The sequence below is a fragment of the Mustela nivalis genome, assembly GCF_964662115.1.
Source record: "Mustela nivalis genome assembly, chromosome: 16".
In the NCBI taxonomy this organism is placed as follows: domain Eukaryota; kingdom Metazoa; phylum Chordata; class Mammalia; order Carnivora; family Mustelidae; genus Mustela; species Mustela nivalis.
The window spans coordinates 63,893,800-63,921,050 of record NC_139035.1 but is presented as its reverse complement, the minus strand read 5'-3'; the positions used below and the strand labels follow the sequence as shown (position 1 = coordinate 63,921,050).

The 27,251-nt window shown below is 47.2% G+C and overlaps 2 protein-coding genes and 1 long non-coding RNA gene across 6 annotated transcripts in view; 1 reads left to right on the top strand and 2 right to left on the bottom strand.

Annotated features, from left to right (window-relative positions):
• The window catches only part of LOC309850401 (T-lymphocyte surface antigen Ly-9-like), a 17,035-nt gene extending 12,311 nt beyond the window's left edge, over positions 1 to 4,724 (bottom strand). Inside the window, exons 1-2 of the mRNA XM_082704299.1 lie at positions 4,666 to 4,724; positions 4,248 to 4,506 (exon numbers count right to left, since the gene is read on the bottom strand). The gene's annotated coding sequence lies outside the window, so the exon portion shown is untranslated. The remainder of the gene's footprint in view (positions 1 to 4,247; positions 4,507 to 4,665) is intronic.
• LOC309850400 (T-lymphocyte surface antigen Ly-9-like) lies at positions 4,501 to 27,251 on the top strand. Of its 4 annotated transcripts, none has more exons than XR_014304219.1 (10): positions 4,501 to 4,969; positions 8,891 to 9,220; positions 14,646 to 14,921; positions 15,422 to 15,751; positions 16,953 to 17,222; positions 18,646 to 19,497; positions 19,653 to 19,706; positions 22,942 to 23,222; positions 23,593 to 23,664; positions 26,738 to 27,251. XR_014304219.1 is itself a non-coding variant. In XM_082704292.1 (10 exons), the coding sequence occupies exons 1-10, from the start codon at positions 4,540 to 4,542 to the stop codon at positions 26,804 to 26,806; spliced, it is 2,211 nt and encodes a 736-aa protein (XP_082560418.1). In that variant the 5' UTR covers positions 4,501 to 4,539; the 3' UTR covers positions 26,807 to 27,251. The 4 variants fall into 4 exon arrangements, 3 of the variants coding, with proteins under 3 accessions (XP_082560418.1, XP_082560419.1, XP_082560420.1); XM_082704292.1 differs by having other exon boundaries at positions 18,646 to 18,744; XM_082704293.1 differs by lacking the exon at positions 18,646 to 19,497.
• Positions 14,203 to 16,905, bottom strand: LOC309850410. Its single transcript, XR_014304222.1, has 3 exons — positions 16,627 to 16,905; positions 15,887 to 16,400; positions 14,203 to 15,113 (listed from the first exon to the last, which is right to left on the bottom strand). It is a non-coding gene; the product is annotated as an uncharacterized lncRNA (long non-coding RNA).

Here is a 27,251-nt window from a genome sequence, read left to right as displayed (position 1 = left end):
TTTGGATAAAGTATTTGAATCAATAAATAAGATGCCCCCAAATATTTTTTTAAAAGCTTATAAACCTAGTACACCAAACTTATAAGTAGGGCAATTCTTTTTTATTTTGGGGGGGGGGTTGTAATTATTTATTTGACAGAGAGAGAACGAGCAAACACATATGCAAGAGCAGCAGCAGAGGGGAGGGAGAAACAGGCTCTCTGCTGAGCAGGGAGCCCGACACAGGGCTTCATCCCAGGACCCCAGGATCATGAAGCAGATGCTTAACCAACTGAGCTACCCAGACGCCCCATAAATAGGGTAATTCTTAAGTAGTCTTCGAATATTCAGTATTTGACATAGACTTAGGTTCACCGGCAATAGCGTTGCATGGTTACAGATGGCCACTGCATGTGCAGTGAGCATAACGTACAGATGTGTCCAGTCATGATGTTGTACCCCCAAAACTCATGTAACATTGTCTGCTAACTGTACTTCAACAGAAATTTATTAATTAAAATAAAATAAAATCACAAATGCAAATCAATTACTCAAATACGTAGTTCAAATTGGAACCACGAATGATTACTTTAATAAGCTGAATGTCTCAAATAATACATATATGTAAGTAAAAAGTACTAACTGATACCTTGAACATGCCTACTCTGAATTCCTTATCTTTCCAGCACTGAAAGGTTCATAAAGGACACAGTTATGTCATCTCCACTCCTGCTGTTTTCGCCTCATCAACAAAGGTTGCTTAAACACCAGAAACATTACTGAGATTTCAGCTGTTGGTACCTAGCCAGGTCCCTTTGTTTATGTCCTCTGAAAGGCTGGTCTCAGGTGCTTGGGTGGCTCACTTGGTTAAGCATCCGACCCTTGTTTTCAGCTCAGGTCATCATCTCATGGTTGTGGGACGGAGCCCTGTAGCAGGCTGTGCACTCAGCAGGGAGTCTGCTTGAAGATTCTCTCCCTCTGCCCTCCCCCGCTCCCAGAGAGAGAGAGAGAGAGAGTGTGTGTGTGTGTGTGTGTGTATGCACTCTCTCTCCCTCTCTCAAATAAATAAATAAATAAATCTAAAAAAAAAAAAAAAAAGACGACGAAGAAGAAGAAGGCTGGTCTCATAGCCTGTGTCCCTCAATTCAACTTGCCACACTGTGATATCACCTAATTCTTTCTTCGCTTTACTCTAACTGTAGCCCTTGATTTGATGTTACATTTCTTTCAGCTCTTAAGATATTTAACTATCTTTCCATTGAGGTGTAAGAAGTTTGAAACTTGTTGAAATTCTGTATTCTTTTCATATTGTTCCAATCTGCAGGAGTATAAACATGTAAAAACCCCCACATAATACTCAAAGTGAAGTTAAAAAAAACATACAGTTGTGTAAAAGGCAGGGTCATCTTCGTTGCAAATTTAATGAAGGGCCTGTTAGAACTAGTGGTGACTGTAAGCAGCAGAACTTGGGACAGTGACTGCAGAATCCAAATCACAGCCCGGGCCGAGATTTGATGACACCTGGGGGCAATGCCCGGTAGATGGGTGATTCTGGCACCTGTGCCTCTGCCTGGCTGAGTTCCTGGGACAGCAGAAGGAATTCCAGAAATCTCCAGCTATCTGATCACATTTACTGACCTGGACCAAGGACACGGAGAAGCTGAAAATAACCAACTCCACCTGCCTCCTCCCTGAATCCCAGCACAAGATGTCTGCGTCCACAGCTCACTGAGAATATTAGCCCTCGCTGTGTGAAGTCGGGGACTGGGTGAGCCCAGGACACATTGACCAACTGCATTATATCAAAATTCATATTCTTTTAGGTTTTTACTTACTTCAATGCTTATACTTCAATTCTATGTATCACAGACTGCCCGTCCGGGTTCACCACTACCATGGTTATTCGAGGGACGTGTACCTTCAGTTTCTTCGTCTCTAAAATGAGGATGGCAGGAGTACCAACCAAATAAGGTTGGCTTGAGGATTAGAAGAAAACTTGCATAAAGCACAAAGCATCACTCATAGTCATTACTCAGTAAATGTTAGCAATGATTTTTATTATCATCAGTGTCCTCGAACCAGCTCCCACGCAGAGTGTGGCAGCTCTCGTGCTCTTACCTGGGCTCCTTAACAACTCCCTACTTGTCCCCTTAGCACAGTCCCATTCCTTCTATCCCCTCCCCACTGCTGCTGGAGCAAGCTTCCAAACGGGTCCTTGAATAACACTGCACCCCTGTTTAAAAACACCTGCTAGGGGCACCTGAGTGGCTCAGTGGGTTAAAGCCTCTGCCTTCGGCTCAGGTCATGATCCTGGGGTCCTCGGATCAAGCCCCTTGTCCGGCTCTTTGCTCAGCGGGGAGCCTGCTTCTTCCTCTCTCTCTGCCTGCTTCTCTGCCTACTCGTGATCTCTCTCTCTGTGTCAAATAAATAAATAAAATCTTTAAAAAAAAAAAACAAAAACACCTGCTAGATGGAGGAAGGGCACTAGGAAGGGCACATGAGACAATGAACACTCTGTGTCATACGCAACTGATAAAATATGGAACACGACATCGGAAACTAATGATGGCTAATTGAATATGTTGGCTAGTTGAATTCTAATTAAAAAAAAAAAAACCTGCCTACCAGATGCTCTCTGCCTCTAGTCTGATGTCTTGGTGAGTTTGTGCTGCCGTAACAGCAGTGCCAGAGACGGGGACTTATAAACAGCAGAGCTTGACTTCTGACAGTTCTGACGGAGGCGGGGAGGTCGAGGGATGGAGGCACCAGTAACTCAGCATCCGGAGAGGCCCCACCTCCTGCGTCATAGACGGTGTCTTCGCACTCTCCCCTCACGCGGCCGGGGTCTCTTGCAGGCAGACACTAATTCTGTACATGAGGGCTCTACGCTCACGACCTAATCACATCTCAAAAGCCCCGCCTCCTAATGCCACCCCTTTGGAAATAAGACTTCAACATAGGAATTTGGGGAACGGGGGACGGGACACAAATTTTGAGTTCGTAGTATCGGGTTATAAGACCCTTGATCTGGGCTCCAGAGACCGCTCCTGGCCATGCGTCCTGCAGTTCTCTCTAGACAGCCACACTCCAGCCCCAGGGCCAGGACTAGCGGGATGCAAGAGAGGCACCTGCCGCACAAAATTTAAGGAGGCCTCGCTCTGAAGCTTGCACGTGCCCTCTGATGGCAGGTGCCTGCCGTCCTCGTGGTCCGCTCTCTCCCTCCGTCCCGTCTCCCAGACTTCCTGGGCTCAAATTCTTGTTTTTAAAAATGTCAGAATAAGCCACTTAGCCTCTCTGTACCGAGGCTTCCTCATCTACAAAACGGGGGTGATAAAAATACCGATCTCCTCAAGCTGTCATGTGGACTAAATGAGTCCGTGCGTGTCCACTGTCAGGGGGTCCAGCACCTGACACGCACTCACTGAATGTCACCTGACACTCCCCACTCCGTTTTCCTGCACTTTTCCTTCCAAGTCCTCTCCTGCTACAACCTCAGCAAACACACAATCTGAATCTCAAGACACCAACTAGTCACCGTTTAACCAGACACTGTACATCCCCCCATTTAAAAAGTCAATTTCCGGGACGCCTGGGTGGCTCAGTTGGTAAAGCGGCTGCCTTCGGCTCAGGTCATGATCCCAGCATCCTGGGATCGAGTCCCACATTGGGCTCCTTGCTCGGCAGGGAGCCTGCTTCTCCCTCTGCTTCTAGCCTGCCACTCTGTCTGCCTGTGTTTGCGCTCTGTATCTCTCTCTCTCTAACAAATAAATAAAAATCTTTAAAAAAAAAAAAAAAGTCAGTTTCCCGGGGCGCCTGGGTGGCTCAGTCAGTTCGCGTGTGACACTTGATCTCAGCTCCGGTCTTGATCTCAGGGTTGTGAGTTCGAGCCCCGCACTGAGCTCTACACTGGGTGTGGAGCCTACTTAAAAAAAAAAAAAAAAAAGAAACAAAGAAAAGGAAAGGAAAGAAAAGAAAAGAAAAGTCTGTTTCCCACACCCGGATAAAGGGAATGATGCCATCCCCCGGCCGGCCGACTGCACAGCCCGGCCTGCCGACTGCACAGCTGCCCCTAGAAGCTTCCATCCTCAAGGCAGCTTTGACGGCCCTTCCTTCCTACCAGTGAAAATCCTCTCGGTTGTACGGGACGAGAAGGCAAATGCAAACCAGCTTTGCAAAGCAAAACAGTGAGTTCACTGGGCCATGCTGTTTGTTATCCATTGCTGCGTAACAAATTACAGAACTTTGCAGCTTAGAATAAGATTTATTACCTCACGGTCTCTCGGGATCAGCCAACCAGGCACAGCCTAGCTGGTGCCTCTGGGTCCCGGTGTCTCACCAAGCACCAGTCAAGGCATGGGCGGGGTTGCCGACCTCCCTGGGCAGGCACGGCCTCCCGGGGTTCTGAAGTCCTCATGAACTGTTGGCAGAGACGTGCGCGCCTTGCTGGGTCTGGGCTGGCGCTCTCCCTGGCTCCTCGCCTTGAGGCCTCCGGCTCACAACACAATACCTGGCTCCGGGCAAAGGGACCTGGGGGTGGGAGAGAGGGAGAGAGACACAGAGATGGAAGACACAACCTTTTGGCACCTAATCTCAGAAGTGACAGCTTATCGCCACGGCCACGTTCTCCTGGGTAGCAGCAAGCCAGGACACCAGCCCCACACGGAGAAGAGGCCGATACGGGGGCACCTGGCTGGCTCAGTGGGTAGAGCGCGCTCCTCTCGGTCTTGGGGTGGCTGCGCAGCCCGCGCGAGCGGGAGGAGCCTGTGGTCCCCGTTACAGACAGCGCTCGCCCAACCAGACACACGCGTGCACAGGACTCGGTTACGTAAGTGCTTCCTCTTTCAGCCGGAGATCCACAAACAAATCATCATGGCAGGCCCCAAGCGACACCCGGATGACTCGGCTCTCCCGTCCTCCAGTAAACCAGAGAAGACCAAGACACACATGTTCTTTTCCTTTCTCTGGACCCGTCTCCTCTTCCTGCCAGTGGGTAAGTCCCCGTTATGGCCACTGCCCCTCACTGGCGGTGTCCCTCCAGGGCTGGTCACATTGTTCGCCGGAGTTCTTGTTGGTAAAATCTGGAAACTCCTCTCCTTGTGATAGTTCGTCTGTGGGTTCCACGTTATTCTTATGTACGTGTGCGTGCACGCAGGCATGTGAGCATGTACATGTGTGAACGTGTACGCGTGTTAGCGTGTACGTGTGTGAGCATGTGCATCTGTGAGCGGGTACGTGTGAGCATGTGCGTGTGTGAGCGGGTACGTGTTAGCGTGTACGTGTGTGAGCATGTGCATCTGTGAGCGGGTATGTGTGAGCATGTGCGTGTGTGAGCATGTGCGTGTGTGAGCGTGTACGTGTGTGGGCGTGGGGGGGGCCTGTGCGTGTGTCAGCCTGTGCGTAGTCACTCCCCGTGAGTAGGTGACGCTCTGGCCCCTGTCTCAAATAACTCTCAAATAACTATGTTCCTCTCACTCTGACATTTTCCCGCTAAGGAATGCTGAGTGATGAGTGTGTTCCCTGTACAATGTGGATAAAATCCACAGAGAGATACATGAAAATTCTGGTGACAAGCCACCCCCTTTTCTGGGGACATATTGAACTGCTGGAACTTCTTTCTACATCTGCCATGTTCGTCAGATGTCCCACACCGGGGGCTTCCCTTGCGGTCTGGAGACGGCCTGGGGGCCCTGGGCTGGGTGCTTTCTCTCCGAATGTCCTTTTCTCCCCACATCCTACCTCCCCGTCCAGGCCCAAGTCCTGCTATTTTCTGGAAACACCTCTCAGCAGCATGGCCAGCGGGCAGAGCTGACTCAGTACCCCAGGGAGGGTCTCAGCCCCCTGGGACAGTGACCTCTACTGTCCCTCTGGGAATACTATTTCCTCAGGACTGTGGAGGGTAGCACAGTTAGCCTAGGCATCTGAGTGCAGGGGGGTGGAGGGGTGGCAGTGAGGGGAGCTCTAGAAAACCTCCCAGATGCATGCTCGGGGGCAGGGCCGAGCACCTGGGGCTGGGTTCCGATCTAATCTCTTTTCACTTTGCATCTCATCTTTGCTTGCCATAAAAACATGACAAGCATCATGGTTCCTTGTAGCCACACCCAACTCTTGGGGTGCTACCTGACTGTGTTGGATAAACCAGAAGTTCACCATCTAATGTCACTCAAGCCTCAGATGACCAACAAGTAAATTTCAAGGTAAAGAGGCATCTCCCTCTATCTAGCTCCGCGGATTGGGGATGACCTCAAACTTCACTGTCTTGGTCTAGCAGGGAGTTTCTCTGATGCCTTTGTGTCTCCAGGGAATGGTTTCAGGAACTTGGGAGGCAGGAGGGTGCAAAGTTCTTCCACTTCGGTATGTCAAGGAGAAAGAATGTCCTGTCCCTTTCAAGGTCCTTTTAGCTGGACTAAGAGAACCAAGTTGACATGAGACAGATTAACAGAAAAAAAATCAAATTTAATGACATATATATGAGGAGTCCACACAGACAAGGAAATTCCAAAGACCCTCAGGAAAAATGAGGTATCTACGTCATCCCAGACGAAGGAGAAGGGGGCAGGGGTCTGGGACCTCCGAGGGAAGGAGGGTCGTTCACAGGGCAATGCAGAGAACAGAAGATGTACGGTCATTAGAGGTGTGCCCTGCCGTGCAGAACAGTCACTCAGATAAAATTCATCTCTGCTGGTAACCCTTATTCTGAGAAAGATCCCCAGTTCAGATTCTTCTGTGTAGTTCAGGGAAAGGCAAAAGTTTCTCTGGAGCCCACATGGTCTTGATTGCCTTCGGTTTGGAATAATCTTCATGCCAAAGTGGCCCACCTCAGGGCAGCCTATCCTCTGCCCCTACAAATATCAGAAACATTTGAAATTAAATCTTTGCTCCATTGTTTCCTAGCTGTGTGAGCCTCAGTTTCTTAAACATAGAATGTGATTAGTAAGACATATCATGCAAGACACTCTTGTACATGAAAAATGTTATCTGTAAGCAAGCACTTGGCATGTAGCTGGGAGAAGTTGATTGTTATAATAATCACTAAATGCACTATTTGGAAACTATTGAAGGTGGGGAAGCCAAATTCAGTTATCACAATCATTGTACACCCTTTTATTATTTGCCAAATAGTAGTTCAAAATAAGATGGCTGATGCCTGGGACTTCTGTCCCTGCACTGGGAGTCACGGAGCATCGTAGCATTGTTTGCTGCAGCAGTAGCAGGATTCGCACACGAACCACAGCTCTCTTCTCCTGCTGACAGTCCGTGCGCCTTGCTTTAATGTGAGGAGACACGGGTGCCTCATATGTGCCCAGCCAAGACTCAGGCCCTTCTGGGCTCCTGGGATGGAGGGTGGTCAGAGCTCTTGGCCTCCACCTTCCGGGACATCATGTACATGGAATCTGGGCTCTGCAGCTGACCAACCTGTCATCTAAACAAGTGGCTAAAACTCCCAAAATTTTAGCTCCCTTTCTGTAAACATGAGCTAATTTTCAGGTAATTTTGAGGACTGAGTGAGGTCACTTCTACACAGTGCTAGTTGTCGTAGGAATCATAAACAGTATCTTTCAGAGGTGAAGAGCTCTCTTTCGGGTAACTTCAAACCAGCATCACACGAACCCAGTTTCTGCTTTCTGACTACCCTAGAATCTTCCTGAACTGACCTAGACTAACTTGTCCAAGGTCCCTAGTCCTGCATCCTCCTAGCTACCTCCCTACAAGGTCCAAGTGCTTGGCTGATGTGGGTAGAGAATCACGCCCCTGTCCCCAGCCCTGCACCAGTCTACACCAGTCTAGGGGTCTCATCTGTGTACCTGCATAACTCTGTACACTCTGGGCCTTCAGAGCACACCTCAGCCTCTTCCCGTCTCTCCAGGCTTCAGATTTTCCTTTCTCTCCAACATTTTCTACTTACTTTCAAAGCATATTCCTGGAGTAATCTGGGTCCTGAACCCATTTGATTGGATCTGGATCAAATTCGATCAGAGGACTCTCCAGAGCCTCAGAAGCTCTTGAATCTGGGAATACATACTGAGGTCCCCCAGCAGACACTCACAGGGCCCCTGCAAGGAAATGAGCGGCCTCGGACCGATGCTGGGCCTATGGAAGCCATGGTAACAATGTACATCAGGGATCTGGGTCTTTCCCAAGATGAGGAAATCAGGAGCAGAATCCTTGCTACGTAACTATTCCCAACCCCAAACCTTGTTCCTAAGGACAGACCAGATTTCCCTGGCCAAGACAAAGCCAGTCTGAGATCCCCTGGACAATGAGGGAAAGGAAGAGTGAGATTGAGATGAGAAATGGTCATTTTGTGGCCGACGTTTTATTATGAAAATTCTTGAACACAGAGAAAACTTGAAAGAATTTTGCACTAACACTCCCATGCTTCCCACCCTGGCGCTACCATTAATTTCACATCACTTGCCTTCCCCCACGCCTGTCCATCTATCCACCCTGCTAGCCATCCATCAACCCGTCTCGTTTTTTAAAATATGCTTCCTTTTTACTTGCTTTGTTCTTTACGGTTTACAGCAACCTATTTTATTCCATCTCCACCATATCCCTAAAGGAAGATAGCATAGGTGTGAACATTTTCTGTCTTCTAGATGAGTAACTGATTCTCAGAGCAATTCAAAAACTCACCCCAAGTCACCAGCCTAATTTCCACATTGGGACAGAAAACTAGAAAGTCTGTTTAACTGATTTTGTAGATGCGTTTATAAGACAGAGTGTTTTTTAAGTGAGGGAATGAAGGAATGATTCTGTTGGGCAATGAGCCTAGAGGAAGGAGGGCAGGAATTTCATTTCATTTCTCAACATCTGTCATTTGTTCCCAGTATGTTTTTATAGAATGAATGAATGAAGGCTGACTTGCGGAGTCCAGGTACTTCTTCTCCAAATCCCTCTTCTGTCTCTGCAGGGCTAGGAGCCTCTGAAAAGCACTCAACCTCAGCAGTGGTGCCCGGGATTCTAGGGGGTTTGGTGATTTTCCCCCTGAACATTTCAGTAGACACGGCGTTTGAGAATGTCGCCTGGAGTGGTCCCCAAGGCACTCTTGCTTTCGTAACTGCAGAAAAACAGATTTTCATCACAGCCAAAAGCTACCAGGACCGACTAAACATCAGCGGGGACAGTTACTCCTTGTGTCTCAGCAGCCTGACTTTGGAAGATGCTGGACCCTACAAAGCCCAGATAAACCGAAAGACTTCTGCAGTCACCACTGACAAGACATTTATACTGTACGTCTATGGTGAGTTCCAGAGAGTTTCCATGGGTTTTAGTATTTTGTTTGTTTGTTTATTTATTTAAGATTCTATGTGTTTATTTTGAGAAGGAGGCGGGCAGAGGGAGAGAGAGACTGAGCGGACTCCACGCAGGGCTCACTTTTATGAACCCAGATCATGACCTGAGCTGGACTCAGCCAGATGTTCAACCGGCTAAGCCACCTAGGCACCCCGAACTTTTATCTTTTTTAAAGATTTATTTGTTTATTTGTTTGTTTGTTTGTTTGAGAAAGAGAGAGAGGCAGAGAGAAAGCACACATTGGAGGAGGGGCAGAGGGAGAAGAACAAGCAGGCTCCCCGCTGAGCACAGAGCTGGACGCGGGCTCCGTCCCAGGACCCTGAGATCATGACCTGAGGCAAAGGCAGTAGCTTAACCCACTGAGCCACCCAGGCGCCCCTAATCTTTTATTTTTAAAAGCAGATTTTTTTTCTTCCTAGGTGTTTATCTCTCTAGGACAAATAGGGCCACCATGTTGGTCCTTTGCATGCAGTTCCATAAATACAGATGTCAGAGTGAAAACACAGCCAAAATGTGTTTTAAACCGTTTGTGTTCTCTTTTCTGCAACTCTGTTAATACCCTTCACCCGTCTGTACTAGCTAGCTTGCTGGGTTTGCCATAACAATATACCACTGCCTCGGTGGCTTAAACCACGGAAGCTTATTTTCACAGTTTTGGAGAGTGGAAGCCCAAGATCAGGGTGTCAGCAGGCTGGGTTTCTACTGAGACCTTGCTACTAGGCTTGCAGATAGCTGCCTGTTTTGATATGTCCTTGTATGGCCATCCCTCTGTCTGTGTCCTCTATGTCCTAATCTCCTCTTCTTATAAAGACACCAGTCATTTTGGATTAGGGACCGTTCTCATGACCTCATTTTAACGTAATGGCCTCTATCTCCAAATACAGTCCTATATCCAAATAAAATCATGTTCTGAGGTACTGGGAATTAGGGCTTCAAGATATGAACTCTGGGAAGACACAGTTCAGCTTAACTGTGTAGTTTGACCTTTCTATCAGGTAGTTTGACCTTTTTTATTGATTTGTTGAGTGCTCTGCATATGTTAAAGAAATGGAATACTTTGCAGGGAATAGAAACAGAATGAATGAGCTCCATATGTACCAACCTGCAGCAATTTCTAAGTCACATTGATAGCTTGTTTTAATTCCAGCACCAGGAACGCACAGTGCTATGTTAGCTTCACGTGTGCCCTATGGTGAATCCACACTTCCGTACATCACCCTCGGCCGGTTCTGAGAAGTGTGTTCTTAATCCCCTCCCTGAGTCTGCCCATGCCCTACTCGACCGCTGGCACCGTCAGTGTGTTCTCTGTCGCTAAGAATCTGTTTTTTGGTTTGTGCTTTTTTCCTTTGTTCATTTTATTTCTTAAATCCCACATATGAGTGAAATCATATGGTTTTTGTCTTTCTCTGACTGACTGATTTCACTTAGCAAAATTCTCTCTAGAACCATCCATGTTGTTACAAATGACAAGACTCCATTCCTTTCATGGGGCGCCTGGGTGGCTCAATTGTTCAGCATCTGCCTTCGGCTGAGGTCATGATACCACGGTCCTGGGATCGAGCCCCACATCGGGCTCCGTGCTCAGCCTACTTCACCCTCTCCCACTCCCCCTGCTTGTGTTCCCTCTCTTGCAGTCTCTTTCTCTGTGTCAAATAAATAAATAAAATCTTTAGAAAAATGATTTCATTCCTTCTTATGGCTTACTAATACTCATATATATATAGTATATGTATGTATGTGTGTGCATATATATGTATATGTATATATTTGTGTATATGTATGTGTATATACATACATACGTATGTATGTATATACATATGTGTGTATATATGTATGTATATACGTATATATGTATATATGTGTGAATATTTATGTGTATGCATACATACATGTGTGTATATATGTGTGTGTACACATAAATATACACACATATATATGTATACATATATGTATACTTATATATACACACATATATATATATTGTTTATATATATATATTATTTATCCTTTCATCTATCTATAGACACTTGGGCTGCTTCTGTAATTTGGCTATTGCAAATAATGCTGTTATGAACACAAGGGTGCATATATCTTTTCAAATTAGTGTTTTCATATTCTTTGCGCAAATACCCAGTACTGGAATTTTCTGTTTCTTTATGATTTAGTTTGGGGAGGGTATATGTTTCTAGGAATTTGTCCATTTCCTCTAGATCCTCCAATTTGTGGGCATATAATTTTTCATAATATTCTTTATAATCCTTTGTATTTCTGTGGTGTGAGTTATTGTTTCTCCTCTTTCATTTCTGATTTTGTTTATTTGAGTCTTCTCTCTCTCTCTCTTTCTCTCCTCCTCCTTTCTCCCATAGACTCGCTAAAGGTTTATCAATATTGTTGATATTTTCTTTCTTTAAAAAAAATATTTATTTATTTATTTATTTATTTATTTATTTATTGGAGAGAGAAAGAGACAGCACAAACAGGGGGAACAGCAGAAGGATAGGGAGAAGCAGGCCTCCTGCTAAGCAGGGAGCCTGATGAGGGCCTCAATCCCAAGACCCTGGGCCCAAGACAGACCCTTAACTGGCTAAACATTGGATCAGACGAATCTAACAGATATATTCAGAACATTTTATCCTAAAACAGCAGAATACACATTCATTTCAAGTGCACGTGGAACATTCTTCAGAGTAGGTCACATACTAGGACACTAAACAAGTCTCAACAAGTTCAAAAAGATCAAAGTCATACCATGCCTCTTTTCTGACAACAACACTATGAAACTAGAAATCAATCACAAGAAAATATTTGCAAAGAACACAGATACGTGGAGGTTACATAACATGCTCCTAAACAATGAATGGGTCAACCAAGAAGTCAAAGAGGAAATCAAATGTACATGGAGACAAAGGAAAATGGAATAGTACAAAATCTTTGGGATGCGGCCAAAGCTCTTCTAAGAAGGAAGTTTATAGCAATATAGGCCTACCTCAAGAAGCAAGAAAACTCAAAGAAAGAACCTAACTTCACACCTAAAGGAGCTAGAAAAAGAAGAACAAACAAAACACAAAACCAGTAGAAGGAAGGAATCGTCGATATTAGAGCAGAAATAAAGAGAAGCTTAAAAACCAACAGAACAGATCAATGGAACCAGGATCTGGTTCTTTGAAAAGATCAATGGGGGGCCTGGGTGGCTCAGTGGGTTAAGAGCTATTTGTGCTCGTGTTGTTAGTGGCCAGTCGCAGGCTGCCTGGGCTTGAGTGGAGTCAGAGCAGACATTTGCCAGAAATGCAATAGCACTGAATTACAGAGTGATTTCCTTGTTTTGTTCCCTGAGATTCTTTCTTTGGTGGGCAGGGCCTGCCCTCAGACCAGATGTTGGCCCCAAACCCATTGCTGTGGCCATGTTGGAGTGTGTGTTTGTGTGTGTGTGTGTGTGTGTGTGTTGTGTGTGGTCATCTCATCTTCCCTTCCCCCTGGGACAGGAAGTGCCTGGGACTTTGGAGTGCTGGCCCCTGCTGGCACTGCTTGCACACTGTCAGGTTTGAGGCACTACTTTGGATGGGCTCTGGCCGCGAGCACACTGGACAAGTCAGGACCACAGGAGAACTCAGGGGCAAGCTGGGCAGCGTATCAAGCTTTGCTTCTCCCCCTCCAAGCAGGCTGCAGGAGGGGACCTGTAGCAAAGGGGACCCAGGCAAGCTGGGTTGCAGGAAGCAAATCTGCAGAAGCGGGGGCTGGGTGGAGGGCAAGGTGTCTGGTGTTGGCAAGGGGTGTGCAAGTCTGCGGTGGGAGCAGGTCTGCAAAGGAGGCATGACAGGGAGGGGTATGTCTACAGGAGAATGCAGGGGTCGGGTGAGCTGTTAGCAAGTTAGGTATTGCATGTTGGCACTGTACTGGTTCCCACAGGTGTCCATGTGTCTAGCGAGGTGGGGTGGGGACAGGGGAAGGAAATGATGTCCTCTAGCTCCTTTGTTCCTGGAGAAGTCTGCGCGTGATCTCTGCCCCTCCAATACATGTTCTGAGATTAGTAAACAAGTCTCCTTCCCACATATTCCAGGTGATTTTTCAAACTGCTGCTACTGTCCTGGGGGGCAGGGGGGGTGCTGTTTGTTGTGCTGCCTCTTTATAGACAGGGATGCAGTTTCCTTTCCTCCTCCCAGAGCCCAGCCAGCCCATTTTTAAAGTTCCAGGTGTTAAGCCCCTGCTGATTATAAGAACTCACGAAATCAGGCCCCTCTGGTTTTCCAAACCAAATGTTATGAGGATTCCTCTTCCTTGTGTGAGAGTGTTTCTGTCCCTCCTCTGCACCCACACTATCCCTCCATCCTGTGGACGGTTCTGTGGGTCCATAAGTTCCCAACTGCGCCTCTGCCTTTCTTACCCTCTTTGCGGTGACCTCTTCTATACATTTAGCTGTGGAGCTTTAGTTCTGCCGGTCTTCAGGGCATTTTCTGGGCTATTCACATGGATGCGGGTGTTATCCAGTTGTATCCATGGGACAAGTGAGCTTAGGGTCCTTCTACTCTGCCGCCTTCCCCAGAAAGCCAACATATAATTAAATTTTTAAAGGCTTCAGGACAGTGTGTGTGTATATAATAGTAATATACAGTATATATAATAGCAATATCTAGTATACATATACTTATATAGTATACTATCATGTGTGTGTCTATATCTAGAATATTTCTGGGAAAATCAACAGGAAGTTCGTAGCATAATTCTTGGGGAGAGGAAACAAGTATCTGGGAACAAGAAAGCTTGCTTTTTAAACTATGTACGCTTTTTTGTATCCTTTCAATTTTATGTATTATCAATTCCCCCAAAAAAGCACACTTAAACACACACACACACACACACACACACAGAGGAAATGGAACAAAAGGGAAAGAAAGGACCGGGAAGAAGGTCTGAAAGCACCATGGCCATAAATTCCAACCAAAAGACAAAAGCAACTCCAAATTCTAGAGGCAGAACTCCCTGCTGCACAGAGTTTGGGGCTGATTCATTTGTGCATTTATTCACCAAACATGCAAGAGAGACTTCCAAGGACGGGCCAGTCAGGTGTTAGTATTTGGGCACAGGCATTGGCCCTGTCCTGAAGGAGTTCATGTACTGTTGGGGAGACAGAGGAGTAATCGGACTGGTGTCTCGCTGAGTCATGGAGGTAACACTCTTTGGGGATTTACGGGAGTGTAGAAGAGGGGCACTCAGTCCAGGCTGCGGGGGAAACTAAGAGAAAACTTCCCCTGGAACAGGTATTCTGGCTTTTCCTTCTGTCCCTGGGTCTTCTATCATCACCAGCCTCTTCTGTCAGCTGTGTCCTGCTGCTGAAGGGAATCTGAGTAATCTCCTTGTTGCTGTTGTCCCTACAGAGCAGGTGCCGGAGCCTCAAGTCATCGTGAAGTCTGTGAACATGTCCGACAGTGGCTCCTGCAACGTTACCTTGATTTGCTCTGTGGAGAGGGCGTGGACAAGTGTTCTGTACAGCTGGACCTTGCAGGACACGCAGGCTTCTGAATCGCAGGAGGGCTCCACTGTCATCATCCGCCGGACGCTGTGTGACCCAGACCTGCAATACACCTGCACAGCCAGGAACCCGGTCAGCCAGAGCACCTCCAGCCCCGTCCGCGCCCGGCAGTTCTGTATAGGTACAGGCTCCACTTGGGCCCTCCAGGGGATTTCAGAGATGGTCTGAGCAGTCACGGAGTCTAAACCACCAGGGTTCTGGCAGGACACGGGTGGAGTGAGGACGAAGACAGGCTTGAAGAATCTTGTTTTCACCCTCCGGGGTCTGAGAGAGACTGGCAGGGCACCTGGGAGCTCCCAGGGAACTCTGAAACCTTAAAGATAAAGCAAGGGAAGGGAAGGGAAGATGGATGAAGAGATCTAATTTGTTCTTTCTTTAGCTGGAGGTATCCCCCGTGGTCTCCTCAGAAGGACAGGGAGGGCGAGGGAGGCCTGAGTGTGCAAAAGGCAGAGCCAGGTGCATATCTGTCCATGACAAGTGTTGAGCAGGGAGGCCTTGTCAGAGGAAGGGAAAGGGGGTGTGGGCAGGAGAGCTTCTGGGGCTTCAATCTCCTTCGGCAGGCTGAGGGTTTAGGGAAGAGACCCAATGACCGAAGCCCCAATGTCTCATCTCTGACTGCAGCTCCAGGACCCTCCGGAGGAGAGTCGGTAGGGGAGACAGTAGTGGGGATCCTGGGGGAGTCAGTCACCCTGCCCCTAACACTCTCGGCCAGTCACGCCGGAGAGAACGTCATCTGGACGTTCAACACGTCTATTATCAGCAAAGAGCGGAAAGCAGCAGCAACAGCTGATCCACTCACGAAGTTCAAGGATGCCAATATGAACTCCAGCCAAGACTACTCCCTGATGATTGGCCGGCTAAAGATGGAGAATGCTGGCCACTACCATGCCTACGTGTGCTCCCAGGCCTCCGGAGTCATCAGCACAAAACACATCACGCTGCATGTCTACGGTGAGTTTCTGAGCAGAGTACTCATCATTACATTCCTCCCCTGGGATGTTTCTCCTTCCTCTTTGCTCCTTTCCCTGCCTCCCCAAATACCTCAGATCACTAGCACAGCTTTTGAGTCCAGACAAGTCAACTCACTGGAGGGAAAATTTCCAGCCAGCAGCTGGGCAGGAACTACTTGCCAAGTCCCCCTTCTGCTAAGCTCGAGGTTGGCCTCCGCCACCCAACCTGCAGTGCTTGTCCCTGTCCTGCACTGCTTGTCAGGTGGATCTCAGAGCTCTTCCACCTGCATTTTTATAGAAGAGTATCCTTGTAGATAAGGGCACAGCAGGCTGGAGAGGACAAAGACTGAGGAGAAAGGCTTTAGTATCCAAAGACCCTCTGACCTCCAAGAGGCATGGCTGCTTGGCTCTCCCGAGTGTGAGGGACAGAACTTGCAGTCTTTCTCCTCAGGCTTGGGCCTTGCAGGAGCTTGGCTTGACAGCTGGGTTTACATTTGCCACCTGCTTCAGCTGTACCACCCAGACATGGTCATCACATCCCCTGCCTGGGTTTGATGGTGTCTACTTATCTGTGGAGACTCATGGAGCATGGTCCTGTTAGAATATGCTGGAAGTCAGCTAGTCCACATCTATGGCATGCCATGACTCAACTATTAAAAGAAGAGAAAGAAGATTAAGTGAAAATAATAATAAATTAGGAATCACTAGTGCCAGTGTTATATTTCTTTTAAAATCGCTAACACTTATTGAGCACTAACTCTATGTCAGAGCGGCACTCAGCTCTTCACCCTTTATCTCCTGAGTAAAGATGGCTGATGATGGAACCTCAACAGGTAAGCCTTCAAGTCCTCAGAGTGCATGAGACGTTGTACCTACCTGTATTGACGGGTTTGCTGGTTCTTCACAGGGTACGCTATGGAGTGATGTGATGTCTTTCTTTTTCCAGTTTTTATTTTGACTCCTTTGCTTAACATCTGAGCATCAAAGGCCCATAGTGGTGAAGGGGTATGTCTGAGATTCCATGGCTGCCAAGAGAAAGGCCAGGTGCATTCAACATTCCTGTGACTCCTGGAGGCACTTTCTCAGCCCTAAGGTGGTGCCAACACCCAGCTTCAGGAGTGTGTTCTGAATGAGTGAGGACATGGTGACTGCCCAGCAGGCAGGCCTGACTCCACATTAGGTCTGTCTTTCTCCTCACACAGGGAGACTGAAGAAGCCAAAAATTACCTGGCGTCCTGGGCTTGCTAAGGATGGTATCTGCAGGGTCAACCTGACATGCTCAGTGGAGGACAATGGATACAACGTGACATACACATGGGCCCCCCTACAAAAAGGAACCTTCGAGTCCCAAGAGGGACCTCACCTCCATGTCTCTTGGACACGTGGTGCAAATCACCCCAACATCACATGCATCGCCAGCAACCCTGTCAGCAGCAGCTCCCAGCAGTTTCTTCCTGGCGACATCTGTCCAGGTTACCGTTTATCTCTGCTCAGCCAGACTTCAGGGACCGGGACGTTGGTATCCAAGTGTTCGTAGTCTGAGTGGTTCTTTATGAAATGCAGTGAGAGAGTGTGGACAAGAGTGGGCAAGAGCAGGACATTCCGGCAGAAATATAACGGGAGTCCCTCGTGTCATTCACACTTTCTAATAGCCACATTAGATAAAGTCAAAAGAAGCAAGGAAAACTAACCTTAATAATATGTTTTATTTAACCCACTAAATCCAAAATATCACCGTTTTGGATTATATTCAATACAATTACCGTTGAGATAACTTACGTTTCTTGTTGTACTCAGCTTCTGAAATCCAGTATGGGTTTTGCACTGACAGCACATCTCCGTTCAGATGACCAATTTCCATGGGAAGCATTCCGTCTGTATTCAGATTTCATAAAAGTGACAGTTGAAAAAAATAGCTTTACATATCCAAGTTGTCCCAAACCTACTCACCATTTTTCAATAAGAAATTAAATCGCCATGTTTCTATTTCCATTTCAATTTTTTAGAAATTAAATAAAGTAAACAATTTAGTTCTTCAGTCATACTGGCCACATTCCAAGGGCTTAGAGCATGGGTTGTGGCTACCATACATGGACAGCACAGTGTCAGAAGTTAGTGGAGATGAGTTGATTGAAATGGATCAGTGAAGGAAGGCAGACCACGAGGGAACACAGACTCTGAGTGGCTAGAAAGGAAGCCCTAGGGTCTCTCCCTAGATGCCAGGCACTATTCTAGGACCATGCGCATTTTAACACAATTAGCTTCACAATAATCCTACACAGCAAATACCCTTACTATCCTCCGTTACATGAAGACACTGAGACTCAGAAAGGATTAGGGACTTGCTCAATGTCACAAAACAAAATCACGAGTGGAACCCTGAGTTCTGTGCTCTGTTCTGTTCTAGAAGGAAGTAGAAAAAGAGAGGTTTACCTGGGAGGTGATAACTCTAGGTCAGGCTGGCAGATGGATTTAGAGCCCTACGAGGTGGAAATCTTGACTCCGTCTTGAGCCTAGAACTCCCCTTACACCATTTACAGAGAGGAGCAGTGTAGTGTGATGGATAAGCATGTCTTAGGTAGAACCAGGCAGCCTACATTCAAATCCTGTCTAAGTATTTAAAACTCTGTGACACTGGGCAAGGCATGTTATCTCTCTACCTAGGGACAGTGTCTACCTTAAGCACTGCTATAATTTCTAGCCCAGAACAATGCCTACTCAGTAAATAGTTGTAGAATGAATGAATGAAAAGGAATATTTCCTGCGATAGCATGAGATTTTAAGAGGCCATTTTGCTTTTTTTTTTTTTTTAAGATGGCCATTATGCTTTGTCCATTGCTTGTTCCAACCTTCTTGTCATTATTTGTATTAATGTCATTCATTTCCTCTTCAAAGGGCCTGAGAGGAACACAGAGCTTTACACTGGACTCTTGATAGCCAGCATCCTGTTCTTTGGGATCTTCATCTGGTACATTTGGAAGCAAAAAATACCATGTGGGTTTCTGAGATCACTGCACGTGCCAGCACCAGACCACATCCCTGGGACCTTCGGAGGCTTGTCTGCCCTCTCCTGGTCCCCTCTTACCCCTACTCTCCCAAAACTTCATTTCTTCTCCTCCTGATGTGGGAGAGGGCTGTTCGTTGGGACTCTAAATTTAGTTACAAATCGCTGAAGCCCAACTCAAACTACCTTTAAGGTGGGGGGGGGGCGGTGAAGGAGGTGTGATTCATTATTTTGGGACTCACATAATCAATCTTTGGGGAAGAAAGGGAAGGAGCTGGCCTTAGGGACAAATGTTACCAGAGAGTTAAAAATCAGGGCCCTCCATCTCTCACCCTTACTTTACTCTTTGAGCTGAGGGGCAGGGATGGGGGTGGGCTGTGCCACAACACAGCAGTTGGTAGCTCCAGGCTGGTATCTACTAGGAGATATGCCACCAGGAAGAGAAAGAAGATGTTTCCCTCCAACTCCGACTTGAAAGATCTCTGGTTGGTGCAGCCTTGGCTCATGTGACCATTGATTGGACCAACTACTGTGGCCAGCGGGATTAGCTATTATGATTGGCAGCTCCCTTGGAATTTCGTATTGCAGGGGAAATGGAGCAGTTCCCGAAAGAGCATATTGGGTAGAACACATAAGATACCTGCAGCAATTCCTACAAGACGCAAACGAACCTGAGAAGTGGCCACCACAGAGGGGACAGAGGGTCATTTGAAAATGACCTTGGGACTCTGGCCACCTGTCCTGTGGGTTCCTACTCATGTCAGGGTTCACCCCCTCCCTAGAGCGTTTTTCTTGTGTTTGTCTCTGGAAATCTCTCCCCGTCTCCTTTGTCACTTAGAATCACACGTCTCTCTCCAAACAGACCTATTACTAAGTCTTCTCTACCTTGGTTTGTCAGGTTCAGACCCAGCCTCCAGCTCCAGCTCCACTGAAACCCCAGCAGACGCACCAGGTAATATCACCAATGACACGGGCTGTGGGGTCCCTGGGCCAGATGGAAGCTCCAAAGCCTGACAATTTCTTCAGTGTGATCTGTCGATCTGCAACACGGGGCATCACCCAGGAGCTTGTTAGAAATTCCAGTTTGGGGCACCACCCCAGATACCGAACTCTAGTCTGCATCTCAAGGTGAATCATATGCTTGTTAAAGTTTGAGAAGTTATGTGGCTTGGAGAAGGAAAGTTTGGGGAACAGAAATCAGAGCCAGGACGGACTCCAGAAACATGATAACCAGAGATAGGGGAGGCGGCCTGGCCTCTGGGATCTGTAGGGTTCCTCCGGCATTATCATCCTTTAAATGTGGGCTCCGATGAGGATGGAGTTATTTTCCTCACTCCAAGAATGGAGGAACAAAGGCTGGATAGAATGGTAAAATTTGCAGCAGGAACAAAACTAAAACTTACTTAAAATTAAAACCCATAAGATTTCATAGGACACCTATTGCCCAAGAACATCCCTGAGGCAGTGGTTTTCCAATTTTTAAAAAAGCTAAGGAATGCTTTCTTTGAACAAAATACGGTGCAACATCCCAACAACACAAAGTATGCAAAAGTAGAATTGTCCTGATGGGCGTTGGAGTGCTGATATGAGATGCCTGCGTCTTACCACCCCTGCTTCCCATGGCTCCGTATCCTCCATTACCACCCTGAACTCTAAGCTCTGGAATTCTAAGGAATTCCCAAACTCCCCCCACTGGGACAAACCCTGCTATTAAAAAAAAAACATGTAACCTCTCATGGAAGAGATCCCCCGAAGAGATGGAAAGAGGGGTTGGGTGGGATGCAGGCAGCTCAAGGAATCCAACAGTGTGGGCCTTTGGGATGGGAAAACATTACCAAGAGAAAGGGACCAAGAAGTAGGAATGACGGTAAGGGTGGAGGTTCTCACCGGCTCCTTCCTCACAACCTGGGGGAAGACCCTGGTCTCCCCCAGCCTGTGCCATTATGCCTTTGTGATCTGGGCACAGGAGAGGGAGTAAGGAAGTGTTGGGGACACCACTGCCATCCCTGATCTTCCTCCCTCCCCAGCACCTCCCAAGGTCTGCTTCTCTAACCACCCTAGCATCTCTTCAAAGTCTCCTCTTCTTGGGGCACCCGGGTGGCTCCGTTGTTAGGCGTCTGCCTTCAGCCCGGGCCCTGATTCCGGGTCCTGGGATCAAGTCCCATGTTGGGCTCCTGCTCTGTGAGGAGCCTGCTTCTCTCTCTCCCACTCCCACGGCTTACGTTCCCTCTCTGGCTGTCTCGCTGCCTGTCAAATAAATAAAATCTATTTTTTAAAAGGGAGGGAGGGAGGAAGGAAGGACAGATGGAATCAAAGTGTCCTCTTCTCCAGATCTTTGGTCACTACCAAGGTTCATTGTGTCACAATTTTTCTGTTTACTGAGCAGGGATTTTTTAACTGAAAAATCGTATATTCTCATGGTATACAATTAAATCTCCTTCCCAATCCCAATCTCCTGGCCCCTCCCCCCAGAACTTTCATCGTTAAGATGCATTTCTAAATCTTTTTGGGGTCTTTAATGCATTTATGGGCATTAAATAGGTTTGTGGGTATGTGTTTGTGTATATGTGTGTGTGTGTAGGTGCCTTTCTTTTAGTTACACGTATGGGAGCAATCTACAGCATTTTCCTGAACCTGGCTTTTTTTAACTTAACAGAATATCCTAGTAATACTGACATATGTAAGACTGATTCCTATTTATTCTATCCTACAGATGTACCTTAATTTATTTAACTAGTCCTCATTAACAGACATTCCCATTGCTTATTATTTCTTCCCTAAAAGTAGAACAGTTTCCTAACTGGCCTTCCCTTCCCCAGGGTTTCTCTTTTCTATCCCTTCTGCTCACTACCTTGCAAAGCTCAACTCTGACTGCTCTAAAGCCATCAATGGCTCCTCATGGCCTTTGTTTGTTATTCAAAAGTCACTAAAACCTAGGGGCCAAGTGTGTGTGTTCTGAGGCCAGGCGGTCCTCTGTTTGAATCTTGACTCTGCTCATAAGTGACGTTGGGCACTTCAATCTCTATGCATCGGTTTCCTTACCTTGAAAATAAGTGCGCCCAGTCCTGAGAGTTGCTGTGAGTACTGAGTGGGTCAGTGCCAACACTGTGCACTCAAGAGGTGGTAATTACTCTTATATTCTCATTCACTCTTTAGCCAGACCACCCTTTACCTACTTTGTTCCTATGCAGATTTTGAGTATTAGTTTGGAGTATTAGTTAAGAACATCAGGGACAAGGTTTCCAAGGTTCAGATCCTGACCCCACCGCTTACTCGGGCAAATATTTAACCCTTATGGGCTACAGTTTCCTCATCTGCAAAAAATAAATGTAGTTTTTGTCTCATGGGATCTCGTGCAGACTGAATACATTTAGGATGGAGTATTTAGGATGCTGTCTGATACATATGAGGCACTTGGTACGTGTGAACCATTATTATTCTACACTCAGACCAAATAGTCCCCTTGATGTGTCCCCAAAAGCAGCTAAACATGCACCTGGTGTACCAACAAATTGTTCAACACAGGGGCCCACTCTGATTGTCTTGCATCCATTGCACCTGTTAAATGTTTTGAACACCTTAATCATACTGCTTCTTCAACCAACAACAGCCTGTTACTCATCAAAATCCCAGCCCTCCGTCAAGGCCCACCTCAATCCCACCAACTTCCTGAGTTCTTCTCTGCTTCCTAACCCGAGACCAAGTCCTCACCTTTTCCTGACACTTGTCACGCCCCCCTTGCCAGCGCCGGGCTTGCATTCACTGATCTCCGTATGGATCTGACCCCCTGCTGGACAGTGTCCTCCTTCAAGAGCAGGTCTAAGGGCCTCTTTGTGTTTTCCCAGACCACACAGTGTGGCACTCAGGGTGGCTTAGCCCGCAGAGCCAGTTCGGCTCACAGAGCGTTGCTAAGTCCCTCCCGTGTCACCCTCCATGAACATTTACCCAAGAGAAATGAGTGAATCCCTGAAAGGAGGAAGGAAGGGAGAGTAGAACAGAGTCCGCTGTGGGGACACAGTTCAACCTCTCTTTCAGTTCCTTAGGCCTCACTTGGAGTAGAGATCAGAGCAGGTCGGATCCTTGCACAAAACAAGAAAGAGGTAGGGGCTGGCACACTTTCTAACCCAGCCACACAATGTGTTCGAAACTCACTACTGACCGCACACTGTGCAATATGCTCTCCCAAGGGTGTCAGAAGCTGGACACTTTCTCTGAGACTGCCCAGCAACAGCACAGGCCCAGCTCCGACAGCAGCCCTGACAGCAGTGAAACAACGGAGAAGGACCGGGAGAGTTCGGGCATACCCAAGGCTGGGAGGCACCATGAGTATGACTTGCTCACTCAGGAGGACACTGGATCTGACTCATCCTCTGAGGGGCAAGCAGAGTATGATCTTGTCACTCCAGAAAGCACGGTGCCTGCACCTGAGGACAACACAGTGTATATGCAAGTAGTCGTCAACTTGCAGGTGAGCCCTTTGGATCAGTACACCTTCCCTCCTCCGCCACTTCTAGAACCATCCAATAACTGCGATGACTAGTCCCTCCAAACAGGGGCCAGAACCAGCAGCACATGGGCAGATAGCTGTGGCTCTATCCATGTTCACCAAACCTTGGGGTCCCTTGGAGTGAAGGTGATTATCCTCAGCTCCCAATCTTGGGCCATTGATAAGGGAGGTGGGAGCACCCAGAGCACTTCCCCACTGCACGGAGGCAGCCACCAACCTCTGAATGAAACCTAAACCTCGTGGGGTATCCCCTCTCCTGAAGGGCTGAACGTGAAACCCTGGAAAGCTCTTATCTGGTGATTACAGATACTCTGATGTTGGTCTATTACAGGGAAATACCCCAGTTCCTGAGCAGAAGGAGAGTTCAGCCACAGTCTACAGCTGTATACAGATACCTCAGAAGGTGAGACCAGTTTTCTCTGTGTCCCAGGGTTCCTAAAGCAAGGAACTATTACACAGACCATTTTAACCGAAAGTCCTAGATCCCCATGGAAAGGAGCTGAAGTTCTCTCCACTACACATCCCCCTGACACACTCCAGGGTCAACAGAAATGCTTAAACAAATACTTCTGATTCACATCTGTTTGGCCAAAGGCTGAATGTTTCTAATTGATTTCATAATGTTTTGTATTGATTATTCTTAACACTGACCGGAATGAGAAGCTGTAAACACAAATGCTGCATGATCTATGTATATTTCCAAATTTACTTCCAACCCTTAATCCACCAGTACGGCAATTTCCCCAAACAACTGGAAATTAGCCAATAGTCCAATGTCAAGATTTTTTGGAAAATGTGCTATTAACTATAATACATTGGTTTTATTGTGATGTTGAAAGGTCCCTTAATGGTAGAATTTACCATTAAATAAGAAGAACTAACTTTCATAACAAGTTTATAAAACATGGACAAACATATTCTCATGTGATCCCTCTACAAATGTGTTATCATCCACATTTTCTAGCAAAAGAAGCTGAGATTCGCAGAAGCTAAGTTTGCCTAAGGTCATACAGACAGTAGTTGGACTTTCAGTATTAAAAACCAGAAAGAGGGCTCCTGGGTGGCTCAGTAGGTTAGAGCCTCTGCTTTCGGCTCAGGTCATGATCCCAGGGTCCTGGGATCCAGGCCCATATCAGGCTCTCTGCTCAGCTGGGAGCTTGCTTCCTCCTCTCTCTCTGCCTGCTTCTCTGCCTACTTGTGATCTCCATCTGTCGAATAAATAAATAAAATCTTTTAAAAAAATGAATTAAAAAAAAAAAAAAACAGAAAGAAGGGCGCCTGGGTGCCTCAGTCAATTAAGTGTCTGTATCCAGCTCAGGTCATGATCCCAGGGTCCTGGGATTGAGCCCCACGTCGGGTCCCTTCTCAGGGGGAATCTGCTCCTGCCTCTCCCTCTGCTGCTCCCTCTGCTGTGTGCGCGCTCTCCCTCTCTCTCTCTCTCTATGTCAAATAAATAAAATCTTTTAAAAATATAAATATACAGGGTGCCTGGGTGGCTCAGTCAGTTAAGCATCTGCCTTCGGCTCAAGTCGTGATCTCAGGGTCCTGGGACTGGGCCACACACTAGGGTCCCTGCTCAGCTGGGGAGTCTGCTTCTCCCTCCCTCTCTCCTTCTGTCTCTCTCTCAAATAAAATATTTTTAAAACAATACATATATATATAAGTAAAAAATAAAAACCACAAAGAGCTTTAAAATAATCCTGAATAACCTTAACCAATTAACCTTGACCTGAATCCAGCTGCCTGCTCCGCTTTCACTTCCCTGAAAAGATTGGGTTCATATATACTTTTTGTTTTCAGATCTCCCCCAGAATTCCTTCCCTGTTTTTCCTCCTTGTTTTAACATGCCCAAACAAAACATTTTTAAAGATCTATTTGCTTATTTTGCGGAAGGAGGGTGCAGAGGGAGAGAGAGAATCTTAAGCAGACTCCCTGCTGAGCACAGAGCCAGGCACATAGCCCTTTCTCACGACCCTGAGACCATGACCCAAGCCGAAATCAAGTCAGACGTTCAACGGACTGAGCCACCCAGGCACCCGCAAACAAGATTTTAAAAAAGAAAAACTCAAAGGTTTTCAGTTATGCTACTTCTCTGTGATTGATGCATCAATCAATAGGTATTTATTGAACATCTTGAGTGTGTCTAGAATTAGGCTAGATACTATGGGATTTAGATACGGTGAAGGCACTATCCTTAACCTTGAAGACCTGTTATCTTATCTGGCTGTCAGTGGAAGAGGCATGGAGAAGATTCAATCACCTAGAAGGGAAATGAAAACACTCTACATACTACTTGTGAGGTGTGCCATTCCCAAGGGGTTTTCCAGACATTGAAAGTGGGAGGTATCACTGCACTGAGGTCGACAGGAAAGACTTCATGGGAAAAAACAAAAACAAAAAACTAACTTGTGTTGGACCTTAAAAGGTGGCTAGAACTTGGTCGGTAAGCATCTGTGCGGTATGCAGCTCCGCTCAGCCATCGCCTACGCATGTCCTGCCTTGTGGAAGGTCGCCTATGCTTAGCCAACAAGGTACTTCGCCTGTGGCCTTGAGACCTCATCTGTACGTTACACTATACTCCCAAAGCTGCTTCCTACTCCAACCCGGCCCTTTGTGTTTGGGCCACTACTGGTCTATCTTAAAGTCATGGACATCAGTCCCTACTCGGAGTTTCAGAACGGCCGTGAGTCACCACTGGTCTGGTGGGTCCTGCGTGGTTCACACACCACCCCAGGGACTCCCTCACTCACAACCTGAGCGGACAGGAGCGTGTTTCCTCAGCTGGGGTCTTGACAGAATTTACCCCTTGCCTTCAGAATTTTCAGGACCACGAGTCCTCACTCTGGGTCCCCTGAGGCTGTCATTGCCCACTTGGTCAGGAACTTCTCAAACCTGCCTGAGCCGTTACTTTCTGACACTGTCTCTGCACGGTATCTCGAAGGTTTATGCCGTTCCCGAGCTGTTCCTGACGCCCGGCCGGCCCTCCTCTCTGCATCAGCTCACGCCTCACCTCCTCCTTGGGGCCTTCCCTGAACGAAGAGTCCTCAGAACCCTGGGAACATGAAGTCTGAGAGTCTGAACCATTACTTTACGGCAGAACCTCTACCACCTGGAATGTCTTTCTCTAGATGTTTGTCTTGCTTCCAGCCAGGGCAGAGACTGAGCTCATTAGACAGTAGCTTCTTGAGAGCAAGGCCTTTTATTGCATGTCTGTATCCCCTCAACGTGCTGCACTAAACTGCCCTCTATCTGCCTTACAGAGAGCCTTGCCCGCTTCCCAGTAGGAGGTTCTCCAGAAATGCCTGCAGCCGGCCTGATGGACTATTCCATCCCAGGGCCAGTCCATCTGACCTGACTTCTACAGCACGGACCAGTCTTAGCCTGGCCGGACCTTCCTCCCGCAGCAGCACAGGGCCGAGGAAACCAGGGCTTCCCGGGCTTTGTTAACAATATGCTTTGTGTCTTTTGGCTCACAGGGGGTGCCACCACCACAACAGAATGATTCTGAGTCTTCTGAAATCCCTACCTATGAAAATTTCACCTGAAAAGAAAAGCAGCTGCTGCTTCTCTCCCTGTAGTTGGAAAATCTCCTGGAAGGTGTAAGGCCTGGAGCTCTTATAGACAGAAGCACTTCAGAACTGCCTTTAGTGTCTCCAAGATACCTGAATTTGACGCGCCCCCTTCCCCCCACCCCTGTGACTTCCCAAATCTATGAATAGATCAGACACAGGCTCCGTCTTGGAGTCCCCGGCCTTCAAGAAGTCCTTGCTCCGTCCGTCCCCTTGTGTGCTTCTACAGTTTGGAGGCACCAACTCAGGACTCTGCCACGACTGGTCCAACGTTGTTGGAAGGACCCTGGACCTTCACCCCATCTTCTAAACAGCTGCTAAAATGAATCCAATGGATATTCTCACTCATGGACACAAAGACCCCTGTAAAATCATGCCCACTGTAGTAGCTTTTTAAATAAAAGGACAGAAACAACTTAAA

Excerpts from the sequence above, each read along its gene's own strand:
- LOC309850400 (XM_082704292.1), top strand. The coding sequence starts at position 4,540 with ATGGAAGACACAACCTTTTGGCACCTAATCTCAGAAGTGACAGCTTAT. Across the intron at positions 4,970-8,890 it reads TCTCCTCTTCCTGCCAGTGG|GGCTAGGAGCCTCTGAAAAG; the intron begins GTAAGTCCCCGT and ends CTGTCTCTGCAG. Across the intron at positions 23,223-23,592 it reads AAGTAGTCGTCAACTTGCAG|GGAAATACCCCAGTTCCTGA; the intron begins GTGAGCCCTTTG and ends GGTCTATTACAG.